This window comes from Euleptes europaea, chromosome 13 (assembly GCF_029931775.1).
Source record: "Euleptes europaea isolate rEulEur1 chromosome 13, rEulEur1.hap1, whole genome shotgun sequence".
In the NCBI taxonomy this organism is placed as follows: Eukaryota; Metazoa; Chordata; class Lepidosauria; order Squamata; family Sphaerodactylidae; genus Euleptes; species Euleptes europaea.
This window is the reverse complement of record NC_079324.1, coordinates 20,175,802-20,191,337: the sequence shown is the minus strand read 5'-3', so window position 1 is coordinate 20,191,337 and position 15,536 is coordinate 20,175,802. Positions and strand designations below refer to the sequence as shown.

General features: G+C 47.9%; 1 protein-coding gene across 1 annotated transcript; it reads right to left on the bottom strand.

Moving 5' to 3' along the window:
* Nucleotides 1-990: 990 nt before the first annotated feature.
* UTP14A (UTP14A small subunit processome component) lies at nt 991-14,745 on the bottom strand. The gene is made up of 14 exons (XM_056858980.1): nt 14,685-14,745; nt 14,179-14,252; nt 14,009-14,073; nt 13,715-13,857; nt 11,603-11,758; nt 8,790-8,909; nt 8,602-8,696; nt 6,746-6,869; nt 6,559-6,636; nt 5,261-5,600; nt 3,700-4,055; nt 2,145-2,335; nt 1,967-2,066; nt 991-1,272 (listed from the first exon to the last, which is right to left on the bottom strand). Exons 1-14 carry the CDS (start codon nt 14,742-14,744, stop codon nt 991-993), a joined length of 2,184 nt encoding a protein of 727 aa, XP_056714958.1. The 5' UTR covers nt 14,745.
* Between the last annotated feature and the right edge of the window lie 791 nt (nt 14,746-15,536).

Below are 15,536 nucleotides of genomic sequence, written 5' to 3'. Positions count from 1 at the left end.
CTGGAAAGAATCGGGGGCAGAATAGGTGTCTCTCATCTTGGGGGAATGCCTTCAAAAATGGCTTCCCTATAGACATTCCTACAGTGCACGGGAGACCATGGAGATAGATCATGATGGGAAGCGTGTTAGTTTGTAGCAGTAGAAAAGATCAAGAGTCCAGTAGCACCTTAAAGACTAACAAAATTTCTGGTAGGGTATGAGCTTTCGTGAGCCACAGCTCACTTCTTCGGATACTTGGTATCCGAAGAAGTGAGCTGTGACTCACGAAAGCTCATACCCTACCAGAAATTTTGGTAGGGCAAAAACACATGGTCAATTTATCCTCCTTTAATCCCTGTTCTAGCCAGGATCGAACGCACATTAGGTGAAACGCATGCATTCGATCCTGGCTGAAACAGGTATTAAAGGAGGATAAAGTGACCATGCGTTTTCGCCCGTAGTCTTTAAGGTGCTACTGGACTCTTGCTCTTTTCTACTCCGGGAGACCGTGGAAATTCATAAGGTGATAATCTTGCTTGGGAAATTTTTGGCTTTGGGACTTTTCTAGGCAGCACCAGACCAATGTACTACAGGGAGGTCACATACTCTGGCTCTCAGTTTCTACCTTTAAGGTGGAGTAGATCATTGTTATATGAATAAGCAGTTATGCTTATTGTTTACAAACAATAGTAAATGGGGGCCCTCCACAGCAACTCCGGAGGAAGAGAAGGATTTGCACCTGGGCCCAGGTTTCTAGAGAGGAAGATTATTTCCTTCTCAGCCTGATTATCCAAGGAAGAACTGGCCCCAAACAGAAGTATTGGCCCTATACAGAAACAGAGCTGGTTTCCTGAGAGAAAAATCATCCCACATGAAGAAGACTGGAGGCGTGGCACACACACAGATTCCTTGTGAGCAGCCACAGGTTCCGGTAACGCTCACCCCTGCAAAAAAGGTGGGGCAGATCCTCAGAAAGAAGAAACCAAGATCAAAAGAAGGGAAAGGGTGGGATCAGCGCTTCCGGGCTTTCTTTTTTGAGGCACTGTGGCGTTTGGGAGGAGATATCAAATCCAAGGCAGCTTTCTGCCCTGCTGCTTTCGCCGTATCCGTTTGGCGGGTCAGGTAGGTATCCTCGACACTGATGGGGCTGATGATGTGGCCAGGCAGGGTGACGACTCGGGGGGCTGTCAGCCGCTGAAAAGCACGCTGGGTGTTCCAGGTAGAGCCCACGGGCGCTTGGATGCTGCGCTCAAACTGCTGGCTGTTTTCGAAGGGGAACGGCAGCTGGTTCACCTGTGGGGAGAGAGGCTCAAGGTCAACCCCTGAGTGGAAAAGAGTGCACAACAGCAGAGCCTGACCACTTTCATCCAGGCTTGTAGCTTTATGATGGGGGAGAGGACACAGCCTTGTGCAGCTGTACTTCTAATTATGTATTTCTTTAAAATTATGTCCCCCACTCTATCCTCTGGGCAGATAAGCTGAAACCTACACAAGCCAAAGTAAATCCCTAGTGAAATATATATTACAGGGTTATAATCAAACTCTTCATGTTGGACATAAAGAGTTGGTTTTTATATGCCGACTTTCTCTACCACTTAAGGAAGAATCAAACTGGCTTACAGTCTCCTTCCCTTCCCCTCCCCACAACAGACACCCTGTGAGGTAGGTGGGGCTGAGAAAGCGCTAAGAGAACTGTGACTAGCCCAAGGTCACCCAGCTGGCTTCATGTGTAGGAGTGGGGAAACCAACCCAGATTAGCATCTACCGCTCATGTGGAGGAGTGGGGAATCAAACCCGGTTCTCCAGATTAGAGTGCACCGCTGCAAACCACCGCTCCTAACCACTACCCCACGCTGGCTCTCCCATTACGCACACATAAAGCACACTCCTATTATGCCTTCCGTCCTCCTTCTTTCCCACCTGTATTCTGCTCTCCCTGCAGATGGAACACTGAAGGGCAGCTGCCCAGGTCACACCATGCTCGTACCTGATGAGCAGCAGCTGAAATATTTCGCTTTTCACTAAGGATCACATGGGGCAGATGCTGGTCTCTTCTTGGGAGTCCAGGGGCGGGTTTGATAAGAAACCTTGTTAAAAAAGAAAAAGAAACCGGTAAGATAAAGATTGGAGAATGGAGGGGCACCAGCCCTTGTGCCTAAACGTACCGTCTCCGCTTCTTGGTGCTAGGCCGTAGGCCGGTGCCGCCCCATTCACCCCAGCCCGGGAGCACCAGGTCGACCACTTTCGGTTTGCTATCCTGCTCTGCACGGCGCTTCTCTTTCAGGAAGTCTGCCACAACGTTGTCACTGGCAAAGGCCTCACGGATCACCTGCCGCTGGTCACTGGCCAACTCCAGCTGCAAAAGAAAATTAGGATCAGCCACGGACCTTTCATAAGAGCAAAAGGCCTCACTGGGTTTCCAGATAAAATGTGGATAAACATACGAAAAGTGTACACCTTGCAGTATCTTTTATGCTCTCCTTTTAGTTGTCAGTTTAATATACATTTTAATAGGATAGTTTTATAGTTTAAACTACTCCAGATTTTTATGAGAAGCTGTGTAAGTTGCCCTGAAGGGTCTATTGGACTCTAAAGGCAAACATAAATTGGGATTCAAGCATGCACTTGAACCCACCCAGAAACTAGTTACAAAATGCACAGAAGTACATTCAAATTACTTAATTTCCTTTGGGGCAACTCAATAACTTAATCTTTCTCATACTCAGTCTGACTTGACTCCAGTATTCTGAACAAAAAAGGAAGAGTTGCCCAAATAAAAGGACTTAACAAGGAGCCCTTTAAAAAGGAACATGTGGCTGGGCTCTCTTGCTCTTATCCGGGTTTTGTTGGTCTCCTCTTCCAATACTTTGGTACATAGCACAAATGCCCAGTGCTCCAGGCGCAGAGTGTGAAGAAAATGAGTGCAGATGCTTCACATCAGGTGGCTGAACTTGGAGCCAATTTATGCCAATCAGAAGAGTCCAGTTCTTGGATGATACAATTTCAGGGTGAAGTTTGGGGCATGGGGATACAAAGAGCATTCAGTCAGGTGGTCTAGCCCCCATACCACCAATTCTGACCAGCACTGGCTTTCTAAGCTCACAGGCAGAAGACTGCTCTCAGTCCTGCCACCTGAGATCCCTTTCAGACCAGAGATGCCAAGGCACAAACCTTCTGCATGCCAAGCATAGGCTCTGCCCTTAGCACCTAGCATGCTGCATCTCAGAATATTCATAGGCAGAACTTCCTGCATATAGGAAGATACATATAAGAAGTTCAAACTAGTTTTCTCCCTGGACTACCGTGAAGCCAGCGTGGTGTAGTGGTTTGGAGCAGTGGACTCTGATCTGGAGAACTGGGTTTGATCCCCCACTCCTCCAGATGAGCGGCAGAGGCTAATCGGGTGAACTGGATTTGTTTCCCCACTCCTACACATGAAGCCAGCTGGGTGACCTTGGGCTAGTCACACACTCAGTCCCGCCTACCTCACAGGGTGTCTGTTGTGGGGAGGGGAGGGTGATTGTAAGCTAGTTTGATTCTTCCTTAAGTGGTAGAGAAAGTCGGCATATAAAAACCAACTCTTTTCTATGCAGAAGACCTCTCCCTCCCAGCAAGAAAACATTCAAACATACAATCCCCACCCACGTGCACCCCTGCAGCTTTCGATTATTGCGATGGTTCAGACTGACCCTTCAAGGCCCCTCTGCCCTTGGCACTCACCTCCTCCTGTACCACCTTGGGCACGAGCGGACATTGTGTGGGAGTGGATGTCTCAGCCAGGACCGCCTTCAGATCAATGAGGGCCTGGCGCTTGCCAGCTGTTCTGTTCTTGGCAGCTGGGGCCCTTCCACCCCTGGGCTGAGATGACGGCTCCACCGGCTGCAGAGGTTCAGCATCCTCTGATCGTGCCGGCTCGAGTCTCTGGGCATCTTCCTCTGGCTCCAGGGCTTCCACATCCTCCAAGGTGCGGAGCCGCTCTAGCTTCTCGCTCAGGAGGGGCCCCTCCGGCACAGGGCTTGTGGGAGCTGGCGGGAGCACATCGGGCACAACAAGGGCAGCCTTTTCTCCACCGAGACCTGCAGATGGACCACCACAGTGGGAGGCTCTGAAACACTGCGATGCAAGCACACCCCACAACCCCTGTGCTGGCACCATGTTTAGGGCTGTATACATTTTGAACTACAAAAACCTTTTGATGTGTTTTTGAGAGCTGATGAGGGACAGTGGTTAGAGTGTTTGGACTACATATACGTTCAAATCCCTACTACCCCACTCCAGCCGTGCAGCCCACTGGGTGACGTTAGGCCAGCCACTCTCACTCCGCCTAACCTACTTCACAGGGTTGTTGTGAGGACAGAATGGGGAAGGGTATTCCCTGAAGGGGAAATAAAAATGTGGCCAGTAGAAAAGGGTTCTCTCAATCAAGCAGCAGACTTTTCAATGCAAATATGTATTCCCCGTTCTGTGTTTCACACAGAGGAAGGAATGCATGTTCTGTGATGACATCTCCTATGACGCACATAACCCAAAAATGAGTGCAAATTTAAATTTAGAAGATTTCTATAGTTAGGCAGCAGCTGCGACACCTATCTGTAACTTCCCCAACCAGGAGTAGAAGCACCCCAGAGGTGGATTTCCTCAGCGAGAAAAAGCCAGGCAAAGAAAGAGTTGAAGTGTTCCCATCCCACTACATTGTCTTCCCTGAGAAAAGCAACCCCAGCAGCTGCATTTACATGTGGAAAAAATTGTCAGAGACAAACATGGGATAAAGACAAACATGTAGCTGAGCTCCAAGACAGGATTTGAATTTGGATCTTCCTAGTCTTATTCTAGCTAATATACATCATTAGAAGTAGAAGAAGAGTTGGTTTTTATATGCCGACATTCGCTACCACTTTAGGAAGAATCAAACCTGCTTACACTCACCTTCCCCTCCCCATAACAGATACCCTGTGAGGTAAATGGGGCTAAGAAGGTTCAAACAGAACTGTGACTAGCCCATGGTCACTCAGCAGGCTTCATATGGAGGAGCTGGGAATCCAACCTGGTTCACCAGATTAGAGTCTGCCGCTCATGTGGAGGAGTGGGAAATCAAACCCGGTTCTCCAGATTAGAGTCCACCGCTCCTAACCACTGCTCTTACCCACTACACCACGTTGGCTCAGAACCTTAACCCTTCTTGGACTTATGGAGCCCAGAACTGAACATGAGACTCTGGAGGGGGTCGAAAGCACACCCAACACTGCCTTCCCACACTCAGCCAGCTCAACCGTTATCTCACCATTGGCTTGAAATTGACACAGGCTCTGCCGGCGTTCATCAAAGTCTTGCAACAAAGCTTCCTCGCTGGACACCGCCAGCTCCTCCTCCTCCTCCTCTTCCTCCCCACTCCCTACGCTGTCTGCTGGAGCTCGAGGCTCTTCCTTAGACTTTGCAGAGGCCTTGCCCAGCATCCAGGGGTTATCTGGGTCTGTTCCAACATGGCCCTCATTGATAACATCAGGGACCAGGCACCCCTCCATTTCAGTGTCCTTGCCATCTTCCTCACTGTCCGACGCTGGGCGTGCTTTCTGCGTCAGTTCTTTGTTCCGGGAGAGCTGTTCTTGCATGGCTCGCCTAGCCTGGGGAAAAGGGCAGGAGTCAATGATTTGGTAGGCAGGTTTTAAAAAAACCACATTGGTTCTACTGCTGTAACAATTATTTTAGACCAGCACATTATATTCCATCTCATCCTAGAATCATAGAGTTGGAAGGGACCACCAGGGTCATCTAGTCCAACCCCCTGTATAATGCAGGAAATTCTGAACTACCTCCCCCCCACACCCCCTGTGACCTATACTTCATGCTCAGAATATGGCCAAGGTGCCCTCCCTCTCATGATCTGCCTAAAGTTATATTCATCAACTAATACTATCAGTCTCTGGGAGGAAAAAAAAAACCCACACGAACTCTCAGCAGTTGCGGAAGCAAAGACAGCTATTCTATTTTCCTTCAGGAAGAATTTCTCCAATAGAAAGCTGATTTTCTGGAAGGCTGTGAATCATGATTTGACCGCAAAAGCGTTTTTTTTTTTAATCTGGCTGTAAAGTTGATGATGGATATAGTGGGAGGGAAAGCTTTTCAGAATTCTCTCCTCCCACCACAGCTACAGCCACATCACTTTTTAAGCGCCCTGCTAGTATCTCTGTCGGAATAGTCTGGAGTATTATTCCTTCTGGGGGGCGGGGACGACACTTCAAGCTTGATCACAAACATTTCTCAACAACAGTAACACTTAGTACTGGTGCAGTATTTTCAAGTGTTCAAAGCAGTTCCCATGCATTAACTTGTTGTAACCTCTCCAACAGCTCTGTAAGGTAGTCTTAGTGTTCCCATATTCTAGATGGGAAGACTGAGGCTGGGGCGGGAAACAACAGCTTGCCTAAGTCTGCTACGTGGTTAGATTCAACCTGGGAGCTTCAGAGCCAGATCTCTCAGCCACCCATTCTTCTTCCGCATGTGTCTTGGTTTGACTAGATGCTGATAAAGAGTCTTGGCCATGAGCCCTCCCTCCACACACCCATCAATCCTGCTGCTCACCTCTAAGTCATACTTTGCCATGATGACAGTAGATTTGGCCCATCGGCCCTTGTTCTGATGTTTCAGACTCATTCTCTCCTGTCCAGAGACATAAAGGAAAACTTCAGCATGGCAGCAGCAGAGTGAACACTGAGTTCCAAGAGAAAGGAGTCCTGCCTTAGTGCCACCGGAAAAGCCTCCACCCCACCTCAATACGGGCTCTCTCCATCTTCTCCAGCTGTTCCAGGGCTGCCTCGGGGTTGCATTTCCGCAGCGTCTCAAACTCTTGCAGCGCCTTACGACTCTTGCCTTTCCTAAGCACTTTGTGGTACCTTTGGGGAGAGAAAAACAGCTGTATCACAGAGACAGGCAGCCAAGCCAGCTAAAAACAATCACCAACACATCCTGGGGTAGGAAAGCAACATAGTTCAGTACTGCCCACCCACCCCGTTCCTCAGGGGCTGTACTGTTACCAGGCATGGGGCTGCATGTGTTCATGCCTGAGCCGCCTTTTAGTCAACAGGCATGGGATCTGCCCTGTGCTTTAGAATTTGCCATGTTCCAATCATCCATGTTTTTGCAAAAGGAGGTTTTAGGCCTACAAATGTTATTGCTCCTACTTTTACTTACTGTTCCTTTCCCACAACATGCACTCCAACAACTTTACCAGTTTCAGCATCCATGCCCTTCGTCTCTGGTAGTTCCCTCAGCTTTAGCAAAAAGTCAAAAAAGTCTTTCCATAAATGGCATTTGGACGTGGCTGAGCACATGCACAGGGCTGGGTATGCACCATACGACTGCAACTTCTTGCTGGTTTCGCAAATTAAATGGATGTGTATACGTTTGCCAATTCTGCATAATGCATGTGTCCGCCAGTTCCAATTAGTGTGCAGAAACTACAGTGAATACTAAAAATCTTTTCCACCAGTGCCCTACGTTTTTGGCTTTTGACATTCCAAACACTGTCCAATATTTTCAAGTCTAGCTTTCCAGACTTAGGGACAAGGAACTCCTGGGGTGGGAGGAGGAGGAGGAAATGAGCTTCACCATCCAACAGCAGTTTCTGGGCTTATGCAAAGCATGCACAGCCCTGAATCTAGGCTTCTGTGCTCAAAGTTGATTAACTGGCATTATTCTGATTGAAGAAGCTGAGCTTTCAAGGTGCAGAGATCACTCAAGTTTTAGCCACGATGACTTCAAATGCAGTTTACCAAATCCTCTCATGCATGAACTCCAAAAGCTAAGAAAAGTCATTGGTCTATCAGGGCCAATACAGTCTATCCTAACTTGTTACCACCTGCATGCAAAGCAGATGCTCTGCTAAAGGTGGATAATGATGCCAACAGTCCAAAATGTAGTGGTATGGGGGGGCAAAGATAAAGAGGGTAGCAGAGGTGGGGTATTTTCGGAGGGCAACCCCCCCACCAAGCCCAATTTCCTCCTGGCTATTACGTCTCCAGGCGAAAGAGATCACTTATTGCCTTTCAGAGTAACTCCCAGCCACACTGGACAGAGCTTGTGCCTGCACACTGCTCTTAGCACCTCAAACGTTTGGCAGCTTGTGAGCAAGCACAGCCCCTGGCCCCAAATCAGACATGGGGGGAGGTTCCTCTTCTATCATCAAAATTTTGGCAGCTTGTGAGGTTCCTGCAAAAGGGCCCTTCTTTTACCCTGCTTTTAGCTCACCCCTTTCAATTCTAACTTCTGGCCTGCTTCTAATTTCACCTCCCACTTTGCTAATTCAGGGAACGTCCGTGCATTTCCAAGCACTGTGACATTAGAGTTGCAAAGGGTGCCACGGCAAGCTGTGCGCCATCTATTTTAATTATTAGGTAATCTGGAATTGTATTTTAATTAAGATGTTTTAACTATGTATTGTTATGACTCTTGTTGTTCCCCACCCTGAGCCTGGCTTCGGCCGGGAAGGGAGGGCTAGAAATATAATAAAATAAACATTGTGACCCCCCCTTAGCCCCCCCCAAAGGGAAAACACAATGCACGCCCACAAAAGAACCCCCTGCCCACAATGCAAATAGTGCTCCAAAGCACAGGGCAATCCCATACTTCTTGCTCTTGATTTTGCGCTCACGGCGTGCCTTGGCTTCATAGTAGGACTGCAAGGCCCGGGCTTTCTGGAGCTCCATCCGGCGCTGCTGAGCCTGAAACACGCAAGACGAGGAGAACTGGCTGTAGACACTGGACTGACTCCAAAGCAAAGTGGGTTGAGGGACGGGGAAAGAGCAGAAGCTCACCTCTTCCAGGCTCATGGCCTGCAGCGAGGCCTTTTCATGAGGAGTCAGAAGTGGATCCTTCACCGGCTGCTGTGTTTTGTGGAGAAGACTGAAGATCTCTTCCTCCAGCGGTGTCCGGGGCTTTTGTGTTGGAGAAGGGCCAAGGATACAGAGAAGCAAGCTTAAATTGCGCTACAAGCATTATGATGCAGTTGAATAAGACTGAGAGAAGAAACTGGAAAACAGGGACCAGAGAATCTCACTTGTTACTATATATGCATCTTTCACAGCTGGACACTGCCCCCCTTATTTACAGGCCAAATTTTTTCAGGGGTGGAGAACCCTAGCTCCTCTCTATTGAGTGAGGATTTATTATTTGCTCATTACACTGCTACTGCACCTCTTCCTCCAAGCACCCTCACGTAGCTCACAGATGGTTCCCAAGTAATCTCCCCCACCTCCTCCAGTTGCTTTTAGGCTCCCTAAGATTCAGCAGAAAACCACATCAGGTAACTTCAGATCATTCATTAGGCATCTGGCCCTATAACCAGGGATACCATACCAAATGTGCCCTGGGAAGGGGACTTCTGGGGCTCTGGCTCCAGCTGTTGTTGAGCTATAAATCATACGGTCCCTCTACTGTGGGGAAGGGGAGCATAATTTTGACTGTCATTCTCAGCCTAGCCTATATTACAGAGATTTCTGACTACTAACCCAAGCTCTTTGAAAGAATGGTGGGATAGAAATGTTAGGTGTGAGTATGATGCGCTCAGAAAAAAACAACCACCCCAATTATTATCCCATTCATGCTAACAGAAAGGCCTATGATTTGGTTTCATACTATTGGGTTGGGTCAGGGTGGTGTGAGAGGCAGCCCAGAAGGAATTTTTGCCTTTGGGCTGACAATGGCTCTCAGCAGCCCTGCTCTCAACAAGGCAACTTTCAGCCTACATCAGCTCACAGGCAGCTGCTGCACTGCCTCAACCCCATATTTCAGTGGGGCTCAACAGAAATGTCACCCCTTTCTAAAATGAGGGCAAGATCTGCATTCCAGAAGGATAGCTCCGTTCCTTCATTCCGCCCAGCTGTTGCAAGACGGTTGAAGATTCTGTGCACAGTAAGTTTTAACAGGAAGGAACACTAACTACAACCAGAGGGCGGGTGCCCACGTTGAGGAGGTGGCATTGCGTAAGGACAGGCCTGTGAGCGGCAAGCTGCCAGCAGGTGGGGGCTGGGATGGGACCTAAAACAGGCACAGTCCAAGGGTGAAGTCAACTTGCCACCAAGAATTACTCAGCGCCCACCATTTTACCTTTTCAACTGCACTTCCAGTTATCAAAGTATCACACAAGCTTTGTAGTTTGTTTTATAACTTCTGATCACAATGACAAATTAATATAAAACCTAAAGCATTAAGGGATGGATCCCATGGATGGAAGTTTTTCCACCTGCTGAGTGTAACTTTCTTGCCTCCTCCGTCCTGCTGGGGCCCAAAATGCCAACAGACATACTGCTTCTGGAGAACAGAAAACTAAGTTGGGCTACAGGGGCAGAAGAAATGCTCTGCTGAATTCAAGTTTATGGTCTTACATTATTTTTCACCCGATCATTCAAAACTTTCTAAGAAACTGTCTAACTCCCCAGTTTTTGGGGATTTGGACCATCATTAGCAAATTTAGGCATAAACGGAACATTTTATATCTGATCTTTTTTAAAGAATTAGGCAATGGTGGAAAAATATATTATCCCAATAACATTATAGAACAATTACTAGACAAGTCACTAGTTCTAAACCTGTTTTTTTCAAAGATTTTTTAAATAGATAGGCCAAAAGCAGTCAGATGATCAGACAAAATTCCAAGTGCCCCCTGAATGAGAATGTCTGGAATCTGTTAAGCATTTCTTGTTTCCGAGAGGAGAAACCAATTGGGAGGCACTTAGCCAAATCTCCGCAGAGTCCACTTCAGACTCAGCGGTGGGACCACAACTCAAATAGCCAAGTCAGACTCTACCCACACATCAGACACCTTGAGCACTTAGAATCACAGTGGGTTGGATCCAGCTGGCTATTTTGCTTGGATGCCCTCCATCCTACAGTCCCTGGTGCTGTGGAAACATCTCCCTGCTGGGAATTATTTTGGTGCCATGAAATAGGCAACCTGTGCAAAGTTTCAGTGTGTATAATGAATTTTATATTGTGTATTTTATTATACTAGTTTGATTACATTGTATTTTAATTATGACGTGAGCCACCCTGAGCCCGGCTTGCTGGGGGAGGTGGAATATAAAGTTGTTATTATTTCACATGTCTTTTGTCCATGCAGGTCCCACGATCCTCACCATAGCCTTCATGGTGATCAGATGGGACACCCTCCCCTCTTTTTCACCAATGGAAGAAACTAGTTAGATCCAACCCAGCGTGGTGTAGTGGTTAAGAGCAGTGGACTCAGATCTGGAGAACCGGGTTTGATTCCCAGCTCCTCCACATGAGCAGCGGAGGCTAATCTGGTGAACTGGATTTGTTTCCCCACTCCTCCACACGAAGCCAGCTGGGTGACCTTGGGCAAGTTACAGCTCTGTTAGAGCTCTCTCAGCTCCGCCTACCTCACAGGGTGTCTGTTGTGGGGAGGGGAAGGGAAGGTGATTGTAAGCCGGTTTGAGTCTCCCTTAAGTGGTAGAGAAAGTCGGCATATAAAAGCCAACTCCTCCTCTTCTAAGTAAGCAACACAGCTTTCCCTGTGCGTAAAGCCACAGGAGAACAGAGCAGATACTGCAACCGGGGTCCAGCCCAGACTCAATCTTCAAACCAGCTGCCCAGCCAAACCAGGACCCACCTTCCAATTGCTTATCACTTCTTCAATGGGTGCTACAGTCACACAATCCTGCTGCAGCGGGAAGACCAGCTGCTCAGCATTCCGGTTTTGTCGGACTACCGGATCCCACTTAGCCAAGGCTTGGGATGTCTCGGTATATGCAGCTTCTCTCACCACCTGCAGGGAGACAGTAAACCCTTCAGCAACAAATCCCCCCAAATAGTCCAGGCATAAAGAAGGTGTGTGGATTGTTCACTGCAAAATGCAAAAACTCCTTTCTGGTAGCAGTTAAGTCCTCACCAATAACCCAATGCTATCTGATTAACATGCATTAACCAGTGAGGTTATCAACCCATTAAAATATGTTTACTTAGTAATTTTAATCTTTTAATGGATTCGTTTTAAATATATTTGCCTGTTAGGAAAAAAACTCTCAGTATAGCTGTCTTTTTGGGGAAGGAAACATAAGTTACTGGTCCATGGTCCAAGAAGAAGCTATCCTCAATTTAGTTCTTGTTCTTATTGCCATCATACACAAGAACCAAACCAGCACTGAGAACTTTGAGTAGCATGCTAATTAAATCACAGCCCTCATTACTAGATTATGTGGCTATAAGGGGCTTTGAAGAGGCATTTTTGCTGGTTATTTTCATATTCTCAAGGTGCACCCAAGGATCAAGATACAAAAATGACCAAGGACATACAGCAGCATAACACATGGACTGATTCAAGTCTGAAAAACACAGCTACTGGATCAGCTTCAGGGAGCTTTTTCCAATTTGGGGTCAATTTGCACATAGCTGCCCATTTTTGAATCACAATAGAAAATATTGGAAAGCGTCAGAGCAACAAGAAGATCATAGAATCATAGAGTTGGGAGGGACCTCCATGGTAATTTAGTCCAACCCCCTGCACAATGCAGGAAAATCACAACTGCCTTCCCCCCCCCCAACATACCCCCAGTGATCCCTACCCCATGCATCAAAAATGGCCAAAAAAACCCTCCACGATCCCTGGCCAATCTGACCTGGAGGAAAATTGCTTCCTGATCCCAAAGCGGCTATCAGCATTACCCTGGGCATGTAAGAAAGGGCCACAAGAATCAAACACTGACGCAAGCCTTCTTGCCCTCCATCTCATGACATGCCTAAGTTCACAGAATCTGCATTGCTGATAGATGGTCATCTAGCCTTTGCTTAAAAACCTCCAAAGAAGGACCGCCCACCACCTCCAGAGGAAGCGCTCTGTCAGGAAGATGTTAAGCTTGTGTAATTAATTGACAGCAGTTATGTAGCAAAAGTCATTTTCATCAGCAACAGTTTCCTTTCAGCCTTTTGGATGGGAATACTAAAGACACCCAAACCACCTGCTCAGAAAGGGGCAGAACTACTGCCTTGCTGGATCTGACTATCTAGTCCTGCATTCCCAACAACAGCCAGCCAGATTCCTTTGGAAACCCACAAGCAGAGCACAAAAGGGTAGTATGCCATTGCCTTGTATGCTACCACTGAACATGAAAGCTCTACTTTGCTATTTGCTTAGACAGACTTATTGGTCATAAATTTGTATAATCCTTTCTGAAGCCATCTAGTGATCATCCCCTTTTTGTGTGGTATAAAATTTCCTAAGACAAGGTAAAAAGGTAAAGGTAGTCCCCTGTGCAAGCACCAAGTCATTACAGACCCATGGGGTGACATCACATCCCAACGTTCACTAGGCAGACTACATTTACGGGGTGGTTTGCCATTGCCTTCCCTAGTCATCTACACTTTACCCCCAGCAAGCTGAGTATGCATTTTACTGACCTCGGAAGGATGGAAGGCTGAGTCAACCTTGAGACGACTACCTGAAACCGACTTCTGTCGGGATCGAACTCACGTCATGAACAGAGCTTTTGACTGCACTACTGCAGCTTACCACTCTGCGCCACAGGGCTCCTGAAGACAAGGTACTAATGCATAATGAAGATAAACACTTTTATCGGTCTTTCTGTTACTGCCCATCCCCCTTGAAATTCCTTCTGGTCTCCTTTCACCCAAGTTTCTCAAACTTCTGCCTCCAATGGCCAAAGACACACTTCCTCAGCCAGTTTCCTCTTTCCCCAAGGTAAAGCTGCCCACCAGCTGTACTCACCCGTTCACTCTCCTCCTTGCTCAGTGGGAGTTGGACTGCCTTGGTCTGCCGGACTTTGCTCAGCTGTTTCCGAATGGAGCCAAGAGCTGATGTGGTGGAAACAGGCTGCAGCAGCTCTGAGAGCATCACTTTCTCACCAGCACCTGTGGCAAACAACAGATTTTAGCACTGAGGATTGGCAAGTGCTCCTTGGGCCAGATCCCACATTCCTTCCTACCCATGCCCACAGTTAACAGAGCCTCTGCCCAAGGCTGGAACCACCATATGGTAGGAAGCCTCAGTCGAGTCTCTCACCTCCACCACCCACATCGAATTCAGAGACATTTCTGCTCGCCTCTGTACGCTCAGCCGCTCGCTGCCTGCAAGAAACAGAACAAGCAGCTTTAGGAAGGGAACAGAAAAGCAAGCTGTACAGCTCATTCATTCAGGTCAGAATGACAACAGCTCCCCTTTTTTTCTCTTACCGCTTTCCTCCAGCCAATGTGCTGAGTGCATCCACAAGCTGCCGGTGCTTCTTTGCAGCCAGTTCATCATCCTCCTGGGGAAGAAGAAATAGTCAGGAAGCAAGACCAAAGGAACATCTCCCCAAGGGTTGAATCTGAACTCATTTGGGACAACAAGAGCAACAATCAACGGTGAACTCACCTGTCAATCCCACGATTTCTCTTATGAGAAAAAACAACTAGCAGTAAACCAGACTGATCTATTTTGCATTTCAAATGCAGCACATTAACCACAGAACAGGAGCAATACCAACTGTCCCGGAGCGAGGCTAAAGAGAAAATTGTGTTTCAGAGAATCTACAGACAGCTTTTACCACTTTGGGGAGGCAAACACGATCAACAGCCACACATCTGAGATTAGAGAGCACGGCTCAGAGAGTAGGGAGGTTGCCAAAGAGGTCTTGGCCCCTTTCTTTTAAAAATACATTCTAAAATCTCTACAAATAAAAGGGAGAACAAGGGCTCACCTCATCTTCAGGATCACTCAGGGCCGCCTCGATCGCCACCGGCTCCTCCTCACCCGCCATTTGGGAACCACGGAGACCAACAACTCTTTCTAACGTCCCCTTCCCTTCCTATTCAGGTAAAGAGAGCGGCACGTGTTATCACGCCAGCCGGGGAGACACACACACCGCCTGCCGTAAAGTGCGACAACACTTCCGCCTTCAAAGTTGGGCATTTGCAGCACTTCCGCCCTCCCTCCTCATCCGGCTATAGGGGTCGCTATTGCGCAGTTCTGGCTGCTTCCGAATTTGTATATGCTCATTAGCCAAACACATGCAGATTTAAAACCTCTTTTTGTATTCAGAAGCAAACCAAGCAACGAAACGGAATAATTGATGATTCCACACACACCCAATCGTTTAGACTTCATCTAAGGCCAATTAAAATTTTTTTAAAAAAAGTGGTGTCTGGTGCTTAGCCACACCCATTTTAGCCAGATTATCACTCCAGGGGCGTGGCTCACCCTGTCAATAGTGTGTTGGAATTGTGGCCAACTTTGCCGCTCCTTCCCCCTCCGTCTGACACTTTGACGTAAAAGATCCGGATAGTCCTTTCCATGCCCCGTTCCTTAACTCAGCCCATCAAGCCTTCCCGCCTGCGGTGATCGTTTCGAATGACGTGCTGCTGGGCCAATGAGAAACCTCGTCCCGCCCCAGTAGGCGGAGCTGGGACGCGAGCGAGCCAATGGGGGCCCACTCTCCTCTTCCCTTAGCACGACTACCGCGAAAGAAAGCCCCGTTTCTTCCCAAAGGTGATCGCCGTCTGAATGACACGCTGCCCCGCCTATAGGAAGCCGCCTTCTAGAGCAGGAGGCG

Coding starts and splice junctions, on each gene's coding strand:
- UTP14A (XM_056858980.1), bottom strand. CDS start 14,744: ATGGCGGGTGAGGAGGAGCCGGTGGCGATCGAGGCGGCCCTGAGTGAT. Junction 6,870..8,601: donor CGCAAAATCAAGAGCAAGAA/GTATGGGATTGC, acceptor CTCTCCCCAAAG/GTACCACAAAGTGCTTAGGA. Junction 6,637..6,745: donor TGGAGAGAGCCCGTATTGAG/GTGGGGTGGAGG, acceptor GTCTCTGGACAG/GAGAGAATGAGTCTGAAACA.